General features: G+C 36.5%; 1 protein-coding gene across 7 annotated transcripts in view; it reads left to right on the forward strand.

Annotated features, from left to right (window-relative positions):
* Positions 1-19,797, forward strand: part of LOC111337119 (prominin-1-A) — a 38,608-nt gene extending 18,811 nt beyond the window's left edge. For 4 of the 7 annotated variants that reach the window (XM_088725683.1, XM_088725689.1, XM_088725678.1 and 1 more), the window contains 20 exons: positions 1,134-1,417; positions 1,668-1,731; positions 2,553-2,629; positions 3,032-3,114; positions 3,765-3,917; positions 4,534-4,657; positions 6,069-6,175; positions 7,047-7,131; positions 7,710-7,859; positions 9,626-9,745; positions 10,067-10,150; positions 10,674-10,727; positions 11,583-11,663; positions 13,103-13,171; positions 13,576-13,665; positions 13,958-14,085; positions 14,521-14,577; positions 14,717-14,749; positions 15,868-15,912; positions 18,219-19,797. In XM_088725683.1, coding sequence (XP_088581809.1) covers positions 1,134-1,417; positions 1,668-1,731; positions 2,553-2,629; positions 3,032-3,114; positions 3,765-3,917; positions 4,534-4,657; positions 6,069-6,175; positions 7,047-7,131; positions 7,710-7,859; positions 9,626-9,745; positions 10,067-10,150; positions 10,674-10,727; positions 11,583-11,663; positions 13,103-13,171; positions 13,576-13,665; positions 13,958-14,085; positions 14,521-14,577; positions 14,717-14,749; positions 15,868-15,907 — 1,883 coding nt within the window. In that variant the 3' untranslated portion in view covers positions 15,908-15,912; positions 18,219-19,797. Of the gene's footprint in view, positions 1-1,133; positions 1,418-1,667; positions 1,732-2,552; positions 2,630-3,031; positions 3,115-3,764; positions 3,918-4,533; positions 4,658-6,068; positions 6,176-7,046; positions 7,132-7,709; positions 7,860-9,625; positions 9,746-10,066; positions 10,151-10,673; positions 10,728-11,582; positions 11,664-13,102; positions 13,172-13,575; positions 13,666-13,957; positions 14,086-14,520; positions 14,578-14,716; positions 14,754-15,867; positions 15,913-18,218 lie in introns of all 7 variants that reach the window. The other 3 variants (XM_088725701.1, XM_088725697.1, XM_088725694.1) reach the window with 3 other exon arrangements.
* Positions 19,798-20,643: the final 846 nt, after the last annotated feature.

Genomic DNA, 20,643 nt, shown 5'->3' on the forward strand with positions numbered 1-20,643 from the left:
ACTGGGAGCAGGCCGTTAAGTTGATTCGTAATAAACCCGTGAAAGTAATAAATGAGATACAATGAAATATATGTATTCATCATATATTTCATGTATGAATCAACTTCATCATATATTAAATGTATGAATCAACTTAACGGCCTGCTCCCAGTTGGCTTGTTAGCTCAATTGGTAGAGCGCTGCACTAGTATCCCAGAGGTCAGTGGTTCGAATCCCGTACAGGCCTGATTTTTTTTCAGGTCTGATTTTCGCTATTGCTTAAATAGCGCTATCTACACTTCATATATTTCATTGTATCTCATTTATTACTTTCACGGGTTTATTACGAATCAACTTAACGGCCTGCTCCCAGTTGGCTTGTTAGCTCAATTGGTAGAGCGCTGCACTAGTATCGCAGAGGTCAGTGGTTCGAATCCCGTACAGGCCTGATTTTTTTCAGGTCTGATTTTCGCTATTGCTTAAATAGCGCTATCTACTGCAAGGATCGTGCTTCATATGTAAAGTGATTTACATTTGAAAAGCAGCAATGTTTGTATTATAAAAATGTTGCCCTCAGCCTCACTCCTATTCAGAGGCTTGGCAGCCAAGCACACAACTGTAAAATGGACTATTAAAAAAAAACTAAAAAATGGGTGACTTTGGAAGCAAGAGGTTTTTCTCCTATTTGATTTAATTTTCCATTGGTTTAGTGTTAGTTTTGCAAGGCTGTGCTCTAAGAAAAAGTAAAGTGAGCTCATTGCTCTGAAACTTTGAAATACAGGGTGCCCAGCATATGCTTTTATATGAAAAAACTAAAATTCCTAAGTCGCCCCAAGAGTGAAAGTAAGGTGCCAGGAGCCACTGGGCACTGCTAGACCACAACCCTGTTCTGTCTACTATTTGCTTCAATTTCATTACATTTTCTATGTAATCAGCTTTTCTCCCACAACTGTAATCCATTTTCTTACTGATTCTTTCTAACAGTATATTGCCAAGTTTGCTTAAAATGTAAAAGTTCCTAAAGAGTGTCTTTAACCCCTAGATGAACATTGTACATTTGCACATATATTGGCGTAATTGTGGTGTTCAGGAACAGTTTAATTGTATTTTTGAACCTTATCCTTTCTGAGTACTTGAAAAATTTCATTTATTAGGCACTGAAACAATGAGGAATCAACTTGAGATCATCAGAAACACCAGCAGCAGTCTGTCAAACTCAACAACAGAACTTCAATCGGGTCTGGATGAAGTCAAAACCAACTTGACAGAGATTTTGAAAAGTTGCGCTAAGTTGCCAAGTATTCCAGGTGCCTGCAATGATACCAACCCAAATGACCTTGCTACTGGAGCAAACTTTACAGATCTTCCTGATGTTTCAGAAGAACTTAAAAGTGTTGAAGATGTTGTAAATGAGGACTTTGAGAAGACAGCCAATGAAGTAAGTTATTCCCTGTTCACATTAAGCCAATGATATCTTTGATATAGTTATTTGCCCCTAAGATTCTAAATTTTACAGATTCTGATTCAAAGCAATGTATCTGGAAATGGCAGGTAAACCCAATAGACTACATGGTTTATACAGATCGGGTGTCTTTGAACCAGTAGCATTTCTTGAAATGCATTGTTTTGAAGTGTATTGATGGATTTCAGACAATGATAGCCCCATACATTAATCTCTTTCATTGCAGGGACTTGCAGAAGTTAGGGACATTCCCCAAAAGGTCATCAATGACACAACTGACACACGGAAAGGTAAACAGAACGTGGAATTTAATCTTTAGAATCAAATTATGTCCAAATACAATGTTATGCACCACTCAAAATGACTTGAGATGCAAGTGTTGTTTTGTTAGACAAGTCTTGTATTACTATGCAAATCTTATACAGTGATTGTGTAAAAAATTAGGAAGTAAGTCTGAGGATTTGATATGATCGAAGACTCAACATAGAAGTGACTCATTTCCAAAGTAAATTGAAACAATGCTGGTGTACAAGCATCGCTGAATTGTGGGTAATTTTTCTCTTTCTTGTTAAGAGTGAGATTCACCTTTAAACACATTGAAGAGATTCATATAAATATGTTATTTATGCCATAGTAAATATAAACCTGTGATGGGATTAGATAAACTTACTTGCAGGTAGAGTGAGTTTTCTTAAAATAATACTTAATGCGTAAAGTTCTTTGATAGGAGAAGAGGGGTATGTTTGACAGTGAGTCAGGGGTTTCATTAAGGACTGGGCACCAGGTAAATTGACCAGTTGTGAGAATGGTTTTGCGCACCTGGGTGGATGATCTGGAGGAAAGTGTGTCTTATAAAGAAGTTCAGTTTCCACCTGTGAAAACTAGTTGCCCTCCTGCTGAAAACATTAATGAAACCCCTGAGTGAGTGAAAGGTGTTGACCATCATCTATCTTCATTAAGGAAGACCTGTCAAGATGAGTTGCACTTTGTTCCATCGCTAGTTGCCTCATCTATAATAGAGAGATTTTAGAGTTGGAAATGGAAATTATTCACTGTAAATCTGATGATGTAATCTTCCTTTCCTTTTTTTGTTTGTTTTTCTTTTTTGCAGATATTAGGAAAATGATTAGCAATGCAACTAGCACTGTCAACAAGATGAGAGATGATCTCAAGAAAATTGCAAATAATGTGAGTCTTCAGCTCAATGTATGTCTATGGTTTGAAAACAACACTGCATTTGTAATGGATTGCATTCCATGGATAATACTTTGGTTTTTATTTGGAGAAAGAAAAGAAAGGTTTGGCAAAAAAAAAAAAAAAAAAAAAAAATGGTGCACTTATCTAATAAAAGTATTAGTTAAAATACTTGGTTTGTAGTCTTCCGTCTTAAAACAGTCAACTGCTAGCTGCCCAGTTGTTCAAATGGTAGATACATGGATGCTAGGGATAGATTGCTTTTGCAGTGCATAAATGTTTACAAAACCTGTTGGGCCATCCATGGGATTGAGGTTTGTCCACTGGATGTCATGATCCCCCCTTCAAACAACCAGGACCAGGCATCATATTGCTGACTTTTTTTCCGGTTAATAGGATGTCATCTCAAAACTTGAGGAATATAAAACTGATACCATCCCAAAGGCCAAAAAAGAAGCAGAAAAATATGACAACTACAGGTAAGGTTACAGGTTCTCCATTTGTTGAGCTGAACCCTTAGACAACTCAGAAAAATTAGAGAAAGATATTGAACAGTTGGTTAAATTTTAAATGTTTTGCAGTAAAAACACAATTTTGTTAACTGCATCAGTCATGTTTTGATGGACAGTCTAATTGTTTAGATGAGTGTAATATATGATTGAAAACAAGTTGTAATAAATGCTAGATTGCTCTATGTGTGAGTGTTGCAGTAGTAAACCCCCTCATTGCATATCAAAGGCTGTGTAATGAGGGGGAGTATAATTAGTAAGTAACATTAACCAATCAGATTACTTTATCTCCAGTCCCGCAAGGGCTGATACATGTATCTTTCTGTTACTGGACTGGGCATTATTGCAAGTGACCTTGAATGACTTGCCGAAAGTCTCCTAAATAAGAATTGTGGACATCATAGTTCTTTTTGGAGAGAGCATTCTGACTCTTCAGAATGGATGCTGAGATGCTGAATATTCACTTCAAACTGAAATAATTTGGACTGGAATGGGAGGTGAATCAGCTGATTGGTAGAACTTAAAACCCTCATGGAAGCAATTTTCATTTACAAATTAATTTATCTTTATTAATTATCTCATGCATGATGTGGGACTGATTTGGAATTAATGTTTTTCAGATGGATGGCTGGTGTTGGCTTGACCTGCATTCTTCTCCTTGTTGTGGTGTTGATGGCTCTTGGCTTGATGTGTGGTGTCTGTGGTCACGACAAGGAGGCTTCACCAACCACTCGGGGTACAGTGTCCAACTTGGGAGGTCTTTCTCTTATGGCGTAAGAAACATTTGATTGATTTTTCATGTTTTAACATACATGCAGTGCTCCAGAACCTGTATGATTTTTATCTTTTTTAAAAAATCTACTACTAATTTCCTTTTTTAAATTTCAAAGAGTATCCTATTCTCTGAAAATTGTTTGCAAATGTGCATGAAATCTGACCATGGACATTGCCATTTGAAAACAGCCTAGGATTGCAGCCCTATAGGTGTAGTGTCCTACAAATCAAGTCTTCTGGGGCAACCAAAACATGCCAAAATGGTGTCGCTTTGGCCAGGGGGCTTTCTGCCTTTATGAAGTCCTCTCTGGTTTGAATGGATTTAGTCTGAGGGCAGCTATGCTTTGTTCTTTGTACCAGATAAGCAGAAAGGTTGCTTGGCAATATTCAAAATGGCAGCACTTGACATCAGATTTTAAACAAGTTCAGAGACATTTTTAAGAGCTTAGGTTACTCTTTAGATTCTCCTAACTATTTCTTATGATGTAGTAAAAAGTTGCCAAGTATTTTTTGGTAGAAATTTCTCCTATACTAACCAAGTTTTGATTTACCTTTTAAGTAATAGTTCAAAACCATAAAATTTGTCTTCCTGTAATTTGCTACTTTCATTTTTAGTGCTGCTGGGTTCTGTTTCATTTTTGCATCATTTTTGATGCTATTGACCACAATCTGTTTTATTATTGGAGCACCATTGCAAACAGTATGTGAAGCTGTTGATTCTGGTAAACTGTACTCTGAGGTTTGTACAAACACCTTTATTTTGTTACTATCAATTAGTAATTAAGTACTGTGGCCCACAAGGGTCACTACATAAAAAAAGGTCAACTGCATATTAAAGTACACCATATACAAACAAAACAAATTTGGCTGCAAATTAAAAATAATTATGTTGCTGCAAGTTGAAAAAAGATGTTGCTGCAAATAAAAAAAGATGTTGCTGCAAATAAAAAAGTGTCGCTGCAAATGGAAAATGTTGCTGCAAGCACAGGCTTACCATCTTAAATATCTGTGGTTTCGGGTTTCTATGGTTTTTGGGTTCCTGTGGCATTTACATAGCCGTTATCAATGTAGTTCAAATATATTGCCCCTAGAACCTGTCCCTAGTAGTCAGTCTTCAAAAAAAATCAGCTCCGAATTAAGATTAATCTTTCATTACTTGTTTGGAAGTGTTTTTTCTGTCAGAAAGCCTCAAAATCGCTCGTTTGGGGCTTTCAAAGTTTGGCAGTTAATTCGGCTCGCTCTCCCTGGTGAAGAAATGTGACAAGGCAGGCAGTTTAGGCCTCTAGATCCCACACCACTTCATATTCGAGACAAAAATGTTTTCCCTTCTGGGTCTTATTTTCCCTCCAAAATTCAACAGGCCAAAATTCAACATGTTGTTTTATTTGCAGCAACATCTTTTTTTCATTTGCAGCAACATAATTTTCTTTATATGCAGCCAAATTTTTTTTGTTTGTATGTGGTGCAGTGTTTAATATGCATTTGAGCTTTTTTATGTAGTGACCCTTGTGGGCCACCATAATTAAGTCTTAAAAAGCAACCTAAGTGAAAGATACAAAGCTAGCACAATCACCCAAATCAAAAGAGATTTTGGGGGTCTGGAAGTCTTTTAAGAAACTCTTGTATAGACCCTGGGCTTATATATATAGCTTCATATGGGACTTTTAGAAGGGTTTGTAAACAAGGAGGAACTTCTATTTGAGAGTGCTTACAACCAGAATAGGAAAGAGAAATAATTTTTTCAAATTTACTTTTTGAAGTAGTACAGAGCTCCTGTCTCTTTAAAGAGAGAGTGCTTAGATGGGGCTTGTATCAAGGAGGGCTTCAAATCAGATGCATTTGTGGGCCGATAACCAGGGGGGTGTTAAAGTGGGCTGGGGGGGGTGCTTCTAAGCAGCAGTTTACAGTATTCAAGATGTTCTACCAATTTCAGGAAATTAATAAGAACTTTAATTACTATTTTACCATATGTATCCAGGGGTAAAAAGTGTGGAAGATTTGTGACTGTGTCATTTTGTGGAAAATACTAAAATCATGAACATTGTAATTAAAGTGATTAAGTTACTGACTTTTAATTCTGACATTAATTCTTTTTAATTGTTTTTACATTATTCTTTTTGTTAATGTTTTTTAAAAAATATCATTTTCAGGTTGTTGATAATCCACGCTTTTGGGGTGATGAAGGATACCTCTTATCAAGAACCTTTTTTGGTGCAAATAAGTCAAACATACAATTCACTATAGGTGGATTCATTGAGTGAGTGATGCTCTCTGCTGCAGTAATTTTTTGCAAGTTGTCTCTACTGAGTAATTGTGATGTTCCCTGCTGAATATACAACATAGCATTTCACAGGTTTAATGTTTAGAAATCTGGATTGAGACCAGGCCATTTACCTTTTTGCCATCACTATTGGTCTTCTGTTATGCAAAAGTTTTGGAGTGTCATTAATTAGCAAGTTTAGAAACAAGCTTAGAGGTTGATAGGTGCATGTCAGTTACAATTATAGTCGCTCTGTTGTCTTCAATAAGTAACTTGCTTACACAAACATGCAGTGTAGAACACCATACCTTCATTCAAACTGTTACCGGTGATCTTTTGCGCAATAAATGGGTCCAATTCGATCCCAACAAATCACTATCACAGTGCTGGCAGAATTACAACTTCCCTTTAATATCCTCAGCAGGTTACAGAAAGAAGCATAAAACTAGAAAGTAATACATGACAAAGAAATCAATTGGAAGAACGAACTGTTCACAAGTCGGCTTGTTTTGATGAAACACATGAAAATCTTAAGAGGACACATTAAAAAAGAACAAAATTGAGCTACAAACTAGCTTTGTCCAGTGATGAGGGTAATGGACTGGTTGAAATCTAAAGAAATCTAAGAAAATGCTCCTTTGCAGAACAAAACTAGCAAGGCAACTTTGACTGCTCTAAATCTGACGTTCGCAGATCATGTTGTGTAAAACACATTTGTTTTTTGGGAATGCATGCTAGGAAGCTCAGGAAATTACCTAAGTGTTACTTGTGGCTTAGCGTTAGCTACTCACAAACATTTTGCCATTTGTTGGTTAACAGGAACATATTTGAGTAGCTATGATGATGTTTCAATTTTGTTTTATTTCAGCAACTGTCGGCAGAACAAACCACTATTCAAAGCTGGGCCCTTTGATCAAGCTTTTAATATTTCAGACAGGCTGGACATCAAAAAGGTTAAGCCTACAGTATTACACTGTTTTTACAGTTTAGTATCAAGTGAAGTCACCTAAATGTATATGGATATCATGAATTATGTGAACAAATACTAACAGAATTCCTTTTATGAATGATGCTTTGTTGATGTTGTTACACATCTTGTGTTCATTGCATTGCAATGGTTTCTTTGTTTCATAAATGGTAACATGTTGAGTTTTACCTTAGTAAGTTTTATTCATTGTAAAATGATCAGAGAGAACTCAAGTACATGAGTATGTGCTAATTTTTCATTCTTTTTTATGTGTTGTTTTCATTTTTACATCAGGACTCGACACTAACCGTAGCCCACTAGCCACAGACTAGTAGAAATTCAGGTTTGGCTAGTGGTTTTAGATTTCCACTAGCCAGTTTGCCTAGTAAACAAACTGAAATTGTTGTAACATCTAAAATATCACTAGCCACTTGGCTAGTAAGTTGAAAAGTTAGTTTTAAGCCCTGTACATGGGTACATATTTCAAGAATGAATTGAAAGGTGACTTGTGATTGGTTATGTTTTTGGCCACCCAAATGTTGCTTTTGTTGTTTACTTATGCAGTTGCTTGGAAATGATACTACAGAGCAGTTTGACAATTTAAAGGTCAACCTGAGTGATGTGAATGTCTTCAGCGATGAAACCCGCAACAGCCTTATTGACCTTAGGGATTCAGGTGTTGATGATATTGATTTTGCTGCATTTTTGAATGAGGTAAAGGTGTAGTTTTGTTGTTTTTTTTTTATTTATTTTGATTATACCTGTATTTCCTTCTTTCTTTCATGATAAATTATTAATAGAATTTTTCTGGAGACTTACATGTTTTAAACCTTGTCTAAGGAGTAATAAGTACAACAAAAATTAATTGCTTTGTAGATTTCATAATAAGTGAAAACTGTAAACACCCATGGGACTCACTTATGCAGCTTATTCTGACATGTAATCTTCAAGTAGTCTTATATATTCTCCATGATAATCTCAAACATTTGTCCATTAAAGTGAAACTCAAATTTCCTTTTTTGCAGTCCTCTAAATTGAGCTTTCCTCATTTTTCACTCTTTCATGCAATGGTTAAGGTGGCTCGTACCAGTTTCCTTGCGCGGGGAACAGATCACTCTAGGGTCATGCGCGAGAGAAACGTGCGAAAGAAGCGCGAGATTAAAAGATGAAAATTTAAAACAAAGATGGCGGCGCGATGATTTTTTCTTCTTATGTGAGAAGTTTACCTACGAGCTTGTATTTGATGTGTTGAGCGGCAACTGTGAATGCAGGAAATAGAAACTAAGATAATGAAGATGATTTTCAGAGAAGTAAAGGTTGCTTCACTTCACATTTAAAAGTAATATTCAACCGATATGAAATCTTGCGATGGTGAGAAAAGAAGAACTCAAGTGAACGATAATCTACCTGAAGTGGAAGAAGACTTTGAAACTTCAAGGAAAATAATATGATATAGCCAGAAGTCATGTGTAGGATTTTTAAGATGAGTTCGGGAGGCTGTCTTTGAGCTGTTTAATGATTTTCTTAGCAGTAAACGTCTTTAAACATCAGATCATAGGTGCTCGCGCGAGAACATGCAATTGTCAGCGGTAGCTAAAATAGATCATGAGCAAATGTCGATCTTATAGAATCCAGATTTTTAAATGCGCGAGAACGCACGTGGAAATTGCTAAACTCACGAAAGCTATTGCATGAAAACAAGTACAGTGACCCCTTCTTTTTATTGTTCCAATATGATGATAATGTCAAAAGGAATCATCAGAAAAAAAAATAGAAAATGCTACCAAAGGAAATTTGTGATGTGTGAAAATTGCCCTTTTTGTAGATTTTCTGAAATTCCACTCCATAGAATTTTTTAAAAATCTTTGTGCATTTTCCTTTTCAAGTGCCAAAAGCAATCACTGAAAAAAATCAGGGGGTCACCGGGTTAGTTTTCAAATTTTTTAAGCCACCAGCTAAAAAATGCGTCTGAATAAGCCTATGAAAGTGTTGCCATGGAAACTGCTAGTGACCAAATGACACTTATTTTTGGATAACCAATGATTATGTAATTCAACCCCGTAAAAGTGTTCAACTGGCCTTGGTCAGTCTTTCTGTTGTATTCTTTCAAAGTTACAAACCATCAAAAAGATGAAAACCGGTATGAGCCACCTTAAACGCATGTTTTAATTTCTTTGAGTGAGTATTTTGATTTATAAGACACTTGAGAAGCACTTACTTTTTTGTTGGGGGTTACATGACATCAGGCATGCCCTGATGATGTCTTGAACAGGCTTTCACCCAGTCAAATATGAGCAAAATAATGGCATGGTATAGACAACTGAATTTTTTCTAATAATGGCCCAAAAAGATGGTGCAGTTGGAAGTTATCACTTTTTTGAACTCCTAGGCATTGTTATATACCAGTATCTGTATAATGATGATGATTACATTTTGAAATAATTAACAGTGTTTTTTTTTTTTGTCTTTTTAATTTATAGACCACAAAAGGTATAACAGCTGTTAATCTCACAGCATTTGCCAAGAATATCAGTGATCTTGGTGATACATTTCAGGAAATAGGAAACAGTCTTTCTGGAGCTGATGCAGCTGAGGCTTATGTAAGTTCACAATTTGTTGTAGGAAATGTAAGTTTTAATGAAACTGTTTTTAAAATATTTTAGATTGTAATCCCCAGGACCTCTTGTACAAATAGATCAGAAGCCTTGTTGTTATATCCCATAATGATAACAATTGTGTTGATCAATCTGTTTCATGCTGTTTCAGAGTTTGTTTTTTTTTATTTATTTATGAGACTATTTGAGTCTGGGTGGTCTCATTTGACCACAGTGGAAAGCCATTATAGCCCCAGATTACTCTTCTTGCTCAATTGGATATTACTTTAAAATCATCTCAATGTTCCTGTTTTTGTATACTTCTAGAGACTGGGAAACAAGTCACATGACACTGCCCAGGCCCTGCGCAATTTACAGGAGGATGTAGTCAAGGATATGGAAATTAAATCAGTAAGGAAATGCACTTTCCTTTCAATATGGTTTTGCAATTTTAGATTTACAAAGGGGTTATCATGTAACTAGGATTCTTAACATTGATAGTACTATCTTTAACCGTTTTTAAAAAGCTGCCAAAAAAGCCAGTTAGGTAGCATTAGCTGCTAAGGAGGTTCACAATCTTGCTCCCCTGGGAGGTTTTTATCTATAGTTGTATTACACAGCTTTCAGAGGGGAGATTTATTTGCCTGTTGGTTGAAATAATTATCATGTTTTATTCAACTATTGCATAATTTGTAAATAGAATATGAAAGATGGTAAGTTCTGAGCCAGGTAAAGAAATAGAGAAGTATTTTTGTTTTGTTACATTGTACATAATACACGTGTCATAATTAGTATGTGCATAGGGTATTTCATGTAATTTATGTATTTGTTAATTTTGTAAAGTATAACCACTCAGTAAGTTGCTCAAGGTAATGCAGCTCAATTGGTGAATTGTGACACTGGCTTAATTACTTTATGTATATTTTTGTTACAGAAAGAGTTAGATACAAACGTGAAGGAACTGCGAACCATTGGAGGAAATCTCTCGGTAAATGTTTTTTGGTCATCATTTAATTGATAGCAAGGCTTAAGAAACTGTAGGGATGAAATTACTGTCTTATTTTTTTTTCTAAATGTTTTCTAACTTTTCCAAGCAGAAATACATCGGAAACTAACAGTTTTTGATTCATTTAAGGAGTTCACTGCTGTGTAAACTCTTGCAAAACATGGAATAAACTAACTGCACTTAAAGAGATGCCTATTGCTTAATGAGGTGCACTTCAAAAGTTCTTTCAATTTCCTTGGTTAACCATAAGACCATTCTGGCAGATTTGCAAAGGAAATGGTGTCATGGAAAATGATTTTTTTCATCATGGTAGATGAATGATCATCTAGTCATTTGTCTCTTGAGGTCAAGACAAAGAAAGGCTACACAGTTTTAGTGATTTTGACATTTCGACAATTGTATTGCTAGTCTGTCAGGTGATGAGGTCAGAAGTTTCTCTGTTGCTATTTATAGCAAATCAAGGTGCCATAACCAAAACCAAACAACCGTCAGCAAACCAAGGTGTTATAAAAGGCAACATGGAAACTATTGACCTGATGGCCTATCCAAGACTTGCAGTATGATAGTCAAAATGTTGTGATCAGTACAACTGATTGTCTGACTCTACTCTGTGAGACAAACATTTAAATGGTCATTTACTTGTTGAAATGGTATCAGATTGAGAAAGAGTCAAAATGTATGTCAGCTTGAGTACCCACTAAAACATGATATGTGTTCTATAACAGAGTCTTATTTGACCATGATCTCCTTAACACAGCAGTAAGTTTCGCCTCAGAAAAATGACTGCTGAGGTAGATTATTCTTTTAGTTGTTGATTTGACTTTATTTTGATTTAAGACACTAGCAACCAACACTTTAGGAGAAGCAGAGAGGGCAGAGAACTTTCTTCATACTCAATCAGCTTCTAACATCAGCAGAGTAAGTAACTAAGTTTAGGCATCATGAGGGCTATTGCACACTACGGTGGCCTACAACTGCCACATCATTTTTAAAGTCACTCACATCAAATTAAAATCACTCGCATCAAATCAAAATCACTCACATCAAATTAAGATCACTCACATCAAAATAAAGTTACTCACTTTAAATTGAAATTACTCACATCAAATACAAATCGCTCACATCAAATTCAAATCGCTCACATCAAATTCAAATCGCCCACATCAAATTCAAATCGCTTGCATCAAATTCAAATCGCTCACATTGGATACAAATCGTTACATCAGTTGGTCAGCGGCTAAGTCAATGAATGCTATCCCCAATCTTTGCTCGGACTTCCACTTTACCGCCATTTTGTACAATCCGTTTTGTACGATCGTTCTTTGACTCGACACTAGTTCGTTGATCAGAATTCTAGCAAATATGTATTGCACTAATTGTGGGAGCGATGTTGAAAACTGCAAATTATGCAGAACCTGTGGCAAAGGTAAGAGAAATGTTGCACATATTTTGTGTTCTACATGTATATTATGGACGATCGGTGAGATCCAGTGTTGCTCATTTTGGCTCAACATCAACTTGTACGTGTGAAAGTGGGATTTCGGGAAAAGAACAATCGTACAAAATGACGGTAAATTGGAAGACCGAGTAAACATTAGGGATAGCATTCATTGACTTAGCCGCTGACCAATAGATGTAACGATCTGTATTTGATGTGGGCAATTTGTATTTGATGTGAGCGATTTATATTAGGTGTGAGCGATTTGTATTTGATGTGAGCGATTTGAATTTGATGTGACTGATTTGTATTTGATGTGAGCGATTTGAATTTGATGTGAGTAACTTTATTCTGATGTGAGTGATCTTAATTTGATGTGAGTGATTTTAATTTGATGTGAGTGATTTTAATTTGATGTGACAGTTGTGGGCGACCGTAGCACACTATGTACTCTAGCAAAGTGAATGTAATTGGTATTGAAAAAAGGTCTATACTATTGGATTAGAAGATTTTCAAATAAATAGCGTGCTCCGGGAGAGCCTGAATAGGCAATATGATCAGGGACAATTATCTTAGTGAGTGGTTAATTAAAAAACAAACAAACAAAAAAGAAAATGCACAAAAAACAAACAAACAAATACACAAACAAATGAACAAATTGGAGGTCAAAAGAATTTTAAGCAATCACTGGTGAATCCCCATATACGATCTGGCTGTGTCCAAGGTCATAGTATTGAGATGATTTTTCTCTCAGTCAGTTTTACGTGTAGCAGACGTGAGGTCAATTGTCACTGTAACATGCAAGAGTGTTGAATTGAAAGTGAAAAAAAAAGATGGTTAATAATTCAGGTGTTTATCAATTTTCTGCATGTGGTTGCCATTCTTAACCCTAATTTCTGTTGTTTTTCTTTTGATGTAGATTGTAGAAGGGTACACGGAGCGAGTGTTAGGTTGGGGATTTCAATTCACAGACCACATTGAGTACCTTGTAAGTGATGGCTATAATTATAGTAATTTAGACTTGTGAAGCTGCTTGATACCTGAAATGGGGAACAAGCTTAAGTTTTGATCGAAACCATAAGGTTATCCTTGAAATTATTAGTGTTAATACTAGAGCATTTTTCTGTTGACTGTCAAAGGCTACATTTAGTTTTTCTCAACTGTGCATTGTTTTTGCCACAAAATAGTTTTAAATTGTATGTATTTACTTTTGGGTTTGGTTTTATGATCTGATACTCAATTAAAATGTTTTCTTTTACGTTCTGTGGTAGGGTTTGGTATGAGAAAGATTGTTATTATTATTATTATTATTATTATTATTATTATTATATTTGGGTGTATGTCTCAGGTTACAATAATTATATTGTTTTTTTTTTTCTTTCAATCACATAGCTAAACAACCAATTGGCCAAATGTCAGCCTGTGGCGAACATTTATGATGCAACTATTGTTATAATCTGCAAGCAAGCCCTGTACCCATTTGTAAGTCACATCTTGTTGAACTTTGATTTACTTTGATCTTTGGTATGCGCACATATTTCATTATCCGCTTGACAATTTGCGGCAAAACACAGCAGTAAACTACGTCGTTTAAAGGGATTTATTGTGAAATCTGCTTGATGAGTCAACTGACTAACTTTCAGACCAACCGACTGTCACGAGTGATTTGTAGTATCGATTTTTTTCAAACAAATTGATAATTAATAGTTAATAATTTTCAAAATAAGTTGTTAACTGGACACACATAATTTCTTTGTTTTTATTATGTTTTCAGAATGGTTTCTGGTTCTCCATTGGATATTGTCTGTTCTTTTTCATTCCTGCAATAATTTTCTGTGTTAAACTTGCTAAACATTACCGCAGAATGGATTATGAGAGTGACTTTGATCAGGGACTCGAGTCGTAAGTAACTTATTGTAAAAACTTTGTGTTGTATGATTTACGCTGGTGCTTTTCTTGAACTGGACATCTGCAGATCTTTTCTGTTGAACTCTCTTAACACCTAAAATCTTTCTCAATTTTCATTTGGCAGTTTTAAAATTAAGTATAACTCTTGTTTTGTTTTTATTCTCTGAGTTTTGAGTGTAGATGTAGACAAGTTATTGCTTCATCAAAATATTGAAAACTTATGTAGTAAGAACTATATAGTATTAACTTTAATTTTTTCACATGGCAAATTCCTATAAAGTGTAGCTAAATCTAATAGGTGCTGTACCCTAAGAATAACAGTTTTTTTTTAGGCAAGAGGACTAACTAGAATTATGGTTGTGTTTGCTCAATACTTAAAGCATTGTTGAGATTATTTTCAATTTTATTTTCACTTTGTTGTCTGTGCAGGGAGATGTTTGAAATGGGGGGACAGCATTATCCGTCAGCCCCACCCCATTACCCCGCGTAAGTTTGGTTTACATGTGTATTTTAAATTTTGAGGTTGTTTTTGTTTTCCTGTCAATAGATGGGAAGTTTATTCTAGATAGATTAACTCATGTTTGGGTTTGAACTAAATGACCGGTGATGTTGTTTCTCACTCTAGGGCCAGCGAAAAGAAACAGTGGGCTAACCCCAAGTAGGTGATGGAAATATTATTAATTACTTTAATGTTAATTCATTGTCAAACCTACGTGCAGTATGATTTGGGAACGTCATACTTGCATTCATTCAGTGACTCATTCATTCCTCCATTTTCTCGATTTCTATATCTAGTTACCGGCCTTTCCCACCCACTTGTTGAAATTATTTCGTTTTCGAAATATTTGTCAATTTTCATCTATTCGTGCATTTTTTATATGCTGAATGATTATTTTTCTTTTTCATGCCTGACCAAACTAAAAACATTTAACATGCATTGACTTGTATTTAAATCGACTCATTGATAGGTTTATTAAATGATAACATTGAACTGGGATTTTACTCTAAAAAAGAGGTTCTTCTAATATCTTAACTTCAGATAAATTTGCTGTTGCTAACCATTTAAAGGTGAAGGGTACAAATATAAATCAGAGAGATCATAAGAAACCTCATGAAACCGTTTTAACATTGGTTGAAAGCTAAACTGTAAAGCTAACAAGTTATTTGGACGGGGGCTTTGTTTTCTTAACACAAACCAATAGTTTTTAACGGAGAATGCTTGGTGTTGGGTAACACGCAGGAGCTTTGCTCGCCCTCGCAACAATCTTTTCTGTGCCATTCCGTGATACATGCATGAAGAGGTGGTCCAAATTTAAGGTGGCTCTTAAAAGAAGTTGCATGAGGGTTGGTTACTACTTGAGTAGCTCGAATATTGACGTCTGGGCAAATTTAAGTCGTAGCGTTAGTCTTGGAGTGCTACCTTAAACCCAGCAGTCATTATCAGGGAAGCTATTGCCCTCCTTATCACAAGCGCGTGCTTGTTAAAGGGCAAATTTTCTTGTCAGCCACTATACAAATAAAATTTTGCCATCTGTAATCTTGAAGTTCATCGTTCAAAACCCTAGACAAATAAGTTAATTTCGTTGGGAATCGTTGAGTAATGTCCCCCAGTAATTGGTGATTGGCTTAAGATTGGAGAGATGTGAGGTGGTGATACCTTATTGTGGTAGGAGTGGCATTGACGCACCCGAAAAGTGGCTACGTGAGGCAACATGTATTGCGTTAATGGTTTTCTGTGTTGTGTGATTTAATACTATGTGGTGATTCCTCTGCCAGAAATGCTGTCTATCCCCAGGCTCCTCCAAGCAGATACTAGCGCGGGTTTGTAAATTTTAAAAATGTTTCTGCGCCTAAAGCACAAGTGCTGCTGTGTTTGGCACAGAAAGAGCCCAGAGAAGTTATTTGAGTGTCCATTGTTACGAGGCCGACTGTTTCTCATCGCACAACTGCTTGTTGACCTCTGCAAAACTGTCCTTCCATTTGGGTGACTGGACTGATGTTGTAAGCCTCTTCCCCCGACAAACGCAGCTCCTAGCAATTTTCCCTCTGATTGGCTGTTACATGTAATTGCTCATGACGAATTGGAGCAGCGTTCAACCGGAAACTCCTAGGGAACTCTGAAAGTTCAGGCTCGGCAGCGCTTGTTGCTTTGGCATGTTAGCTTATAAAATAAACTTAAATGTCGATAAAAATGTTTTCTTCTTGCTTTTCTAACTCTTCTAGCTGTAATGAAAAATGCTGAAGTCTTTCTTAAAAATTATGTGATAGAGTAGACCTGCAAATAATGTTTGATTTGAAAGATTTCATTTGTTTGATCGCGAGCAGTATTCATAATTCGAGAAACTTTTGTAAACTATCGGGGAAAATATCCTTCCATCTAAAATCTTCTCCAATACTTGCGCATAGCATTTTTCGTCACTAGGATTTAAACTGGAATATTCTTGATCTCTGTATTGTCGTGTTTAAAGTTCAATATTTGATAGCGGCTCCTGAATTTTCGATTGAAAGTGTTCCCATAACGTTTTCTTTTTTGCTAACTAGTGAACCTTAAATACATTCAGTGTTCGCTGTTACATTCGAATAAAAAAAAAATAACTCGACTTTCCCTCACTAAGAACAACGAACTGTTAAATATCTTCCCAATAAACACGTAGAGAGTTATCATTAATTGAGAGATTATGAAAGGGCTGACCAAAACAAAAATATAAAAGACTGTTACTCTAATTCATTTCATGTCTTAATATTTGGTTTAAGGAAAATAAGGTTATAAGTAATGAAATACTAGCAACAGAGGCAGTCGTTGCATGGAACTACTGCCGTTTTGTAGTTGTAGTTCGAGAAAGAAAGATCAAAAATGTCTTTCTTTCCTTCCTTTTCTTCGTGGAACTTGGTAGTCATAGAGGAAGTCAGACATAACATCGGCATAACTTAATCAATGCTTTCTTATTCGCTGTCGCGCTGTGGCGAGTTGTAACTACCGACCGCCATGTTTGTCAATTGGTAGTCTTTGAAATGATAAACTATGCCGTTTTCGCCAACATCTAGCTTTGTTCACTGAATATGATGTTCACACGTATATTCTCTAGTGGACAGATAAAAGCCCAAGAGAAAAATTTGACGGCTTTTTCGGTTTTTTTTACAACCAACCCTGACTTGTCTGTTTGATTTTGACGCAGCTCTGGGCTTCCGAGGTGACGTGGGATTAAATTTATGCAAACTCGGCAAGAATTCTGTCGATTTTCTCTCTTTGTGACCGATATGGTCAAAGCCATGCATTTGTTGTCATAATTGAAAAGCTTACTTGGTAGTTTTTTTCCTCAATTTGTCTCCTGCGACAGCGACAAACTTCGGACAGTATTTCCGATTATTTTCGCAATATTCGCAAAGTACAGAAGTGTCAGTGGCTCCCAAGATTTTCCGCCAATTTGACGGCCTTGAAGTCGGTTGCATCGTTTTTCGCGCCAAATTCAATTTCGCGTTCCCCAAGTAGCGTTTCATTGGAATCTTCAAAAACATTTTTGATTCCTGGTAAAAGCCATTTGGTTTGCCATCTCAAGTTAAGGCATTTCTACTCATTGTTTACTCAGTTTTCCTCTAGTACGGAGGCATTTTTACAAACCTTCAATAACTGATCATGGCTAACACGTTTTCCTGCCAACTTCGACGCCGTCACGTCGGCTGCCCGTATTTTCGCGCCAGATTCGGTTTGTGTTCTTCTACTTCTGGCTTTTCCCTCAAACGGCGTTTAAACATGATGGAATTTTCGTTGTGTCTGACTTCCGAAAAACAGCGTTTGGTTTGCACACGCCATGTTGCCGTGTGTTTGTTTAGTACTAGGAACAGATGAGGTCAAAATGTGGTAAGAACAATAAAGTGACAAAGGGGGCGCATGCGCTCAGCCGAGTGTGTCACTGATTTCTATATCACATTTTACGTCTTCTTTGATATATTTCTACTAAACAGACTGATGGCAACATGCCAGCTGTTTGTTTCATATTACGAAAAAGCAAAATGTTGTTAAGGGTCACGTCGTCAGTGCGTCTTTTCTCCAATAGATCATAAGTAAGAACCAATCAGAAGGCGTGCATGGAGCTTATCATACAATTTTGTGTTTTCTTTCGTTCTAGTGGATATCAGAACGGGACTAACCGCTACTAAAAAACTTCAGCTGGAAGAACAAGAGTTCCATTCGAAATCAATGTGCAGAGTAAATTTTACACCAACAGGTTACATACGGATTGATTAGTCAACAAATAGATCATCTACCTGAAGATAATGAAATTAGTTTGTATTTAAAGTTAATTTAGTGTAACTCAGTATTTTTCTTGACTACACAGCGCTAGATTGTGATTCCACATCAGAGGCATTTGCTTCCAAGCTTATGTTTGGTAAGAGGGGGGGCGTGGTCAAAAGACAGGTGTGTATGGTGGAAGTCCAATCAGAGGTTCCTGATTTTCTTTTTCCGTTATTTTTTTCGTGAGGGGTGGGGGGGGGGGGAGGGAATGCGCTATACGTTCATTGCGCAGACCCCGTATAGGGACTAGTGTGTAACTTCAATATTTCAACAAACAAATCAAACTGGTATTTACCAATTCTTCTGCAGTGATGACTTTGAACTTTTTGTTATAGCCCCCCCGTGAGGTTAAAAATTATTATCAATTATTAGACCTTTCGTGTGACTGATATTCGTTAAACATATTAGACAGTTGAAAAACTTTTTGAATAACCAAAAGTTTGCAGAAATACATGCTTTGTAAGGGAACTTTAAACAGAATATTGCGAATGACTTGACGTGACATGTTTGACCTCAAAACGGTGGAAAGATTGCGTGACGGAGAACGAGAAGATGAGCAACATTTTATCAGGGACATAACGTTCTTGTCTGACCCAAACGGTAGCTGTTTGTAGAATTCACGCAGGACGTGAAGATGGAGGAAACGACATAATTTTATACAATTGATTTCAGGGGTAATGTAGGTCTCCATATGTTAAGTACACTGATTTCAAAAGAAAATGTTTAAAACTAGTTTATGTTGTATTGGAATTCGGTACGGGTAGAAAGGAAGAAAGGTCTCTGAGCAACTGCACACCTGCCCTTCCCCTAATTAACCTTTTTTTTCTATCGGTTGACTGTTGTTTGGATAGGGGATGGGTAGGGGTGCAGTAGCCCAGATACTGACTCTGACTCATCTCTTAGTTAACGTTGTATAAAGAACACGTGAAAAGAACCTAATGAACTCTAAAGAGTTCTTGTGTATTTCTTAATTACTCCAGTCACGTAATTTTTCCCCTCTTGCTGAAAGAAATTTTGTAAATAGTTCAAGTGAGCTTTTTAGTCGGGTAACCATATTCATTATTTCTCGAAATTCCATTGACCGCAGTGGTTTTATTTATAGTGAGGGCAAAATACTGTGTAATGGCGAATTCTTCCATATTGTTTCTCACGAGTTTGAAGTATACCAAACAAGCTTTTTAGAACAGTAAATTCTCTAAGAAGTGATCCCCATTTCACAGCTTGAAATAACCACACAGTTGGCTTCGAAATATAGGGTGGTCGCACTGTATATCAGTTAAAGCTTGCAAGAGAAACCAGAGCTAACAAGTAATTTCTGGTGTTCTTATATCACAAGTGTGTTTGTAATATTTTCACGAGGTTGTGATGCTAATTTTTTCAGTGCAGTTTGCTATAAAGAACTTTTTATAATACTTTTTATTTCTCCTTTTTATTTACCTAAGTGTTCATTTGCCTGTGCCTGGGTTGTTTTGTGGAGGGTGTTGGTGTTAAATGCCAAGGATTGTTGTTTGTGAAGGTTACTGTGAGTTCGACACTCTCGGGTAGGCAAGCTAAATTGCCACGGAAATTTTGTCCCGCCTGACTGGGTAAGCTAACTTATCGAGGCAAGAATACTCGCTTACCTGTTTTATCCTTCCCTCCTCCTCCCGCCGAGACAGTTCGCGATTCTCCAGCGATCAATTGGTTGAATTTTTTTAAAAAATCAGTGTGAAGTTAGCTTGGCCAGGAAACCCTATAAAAGAGCCCACTTGACTTTTTTGGCGTCAAGAGATCGGATAACTTTTATTTACGTTTTAGTTTCTTGCGTTTGCTAGTTTGGTCTGTTAATGTTTTTCCATTTAGTTGACATTTTTCCTACTGGAACCCTGAAAAGTCTGCGTACATTCAAGTGAAGAGCTGTTTATCAGTCGGGTATTATAACTCTGGTTCCTGCATGTACCTGTGTACCATGTTCCGGCACTGAGTTTCCAGTTTTGCCGTGATGTCATGTTTTTCTTAGGATTACTCTCAACCAGACGAGGAGACTGCATGTGATATCGTTTCTTGCGTTCCCCCCACCCCTGCTTTTATGTGAAACTAGCATTGTTTGCGCCAGTTTACCCTAATGGATTACTGCGCTAGTAAGGTCACACAAAGCAAGTCAATGACGTTTCTAATTTAACTAGATGATTTTGTGAGCGTAGCAAATCCAGAAATGAGATTATTGAACTCTCGTGCATTATTAATAGGCGTCTACTGTCCTAGCGTTTCTTTTTTTA

The sequence above is a fragment of the Stylophora pistillata genome, chromosome 1 (genome assembly GCF_964205215.1).
Source record: "Stylophora pistillata chromosome 1, jaStyPist1.2, whole genome shotgun sequence".
Lineage (NCBI taxonomy): Eukaryota > Metazoa > Cnidaria > Anthozoa > Scleractinia > Pocilloporidae > Stylophora > Stylophora pistillata.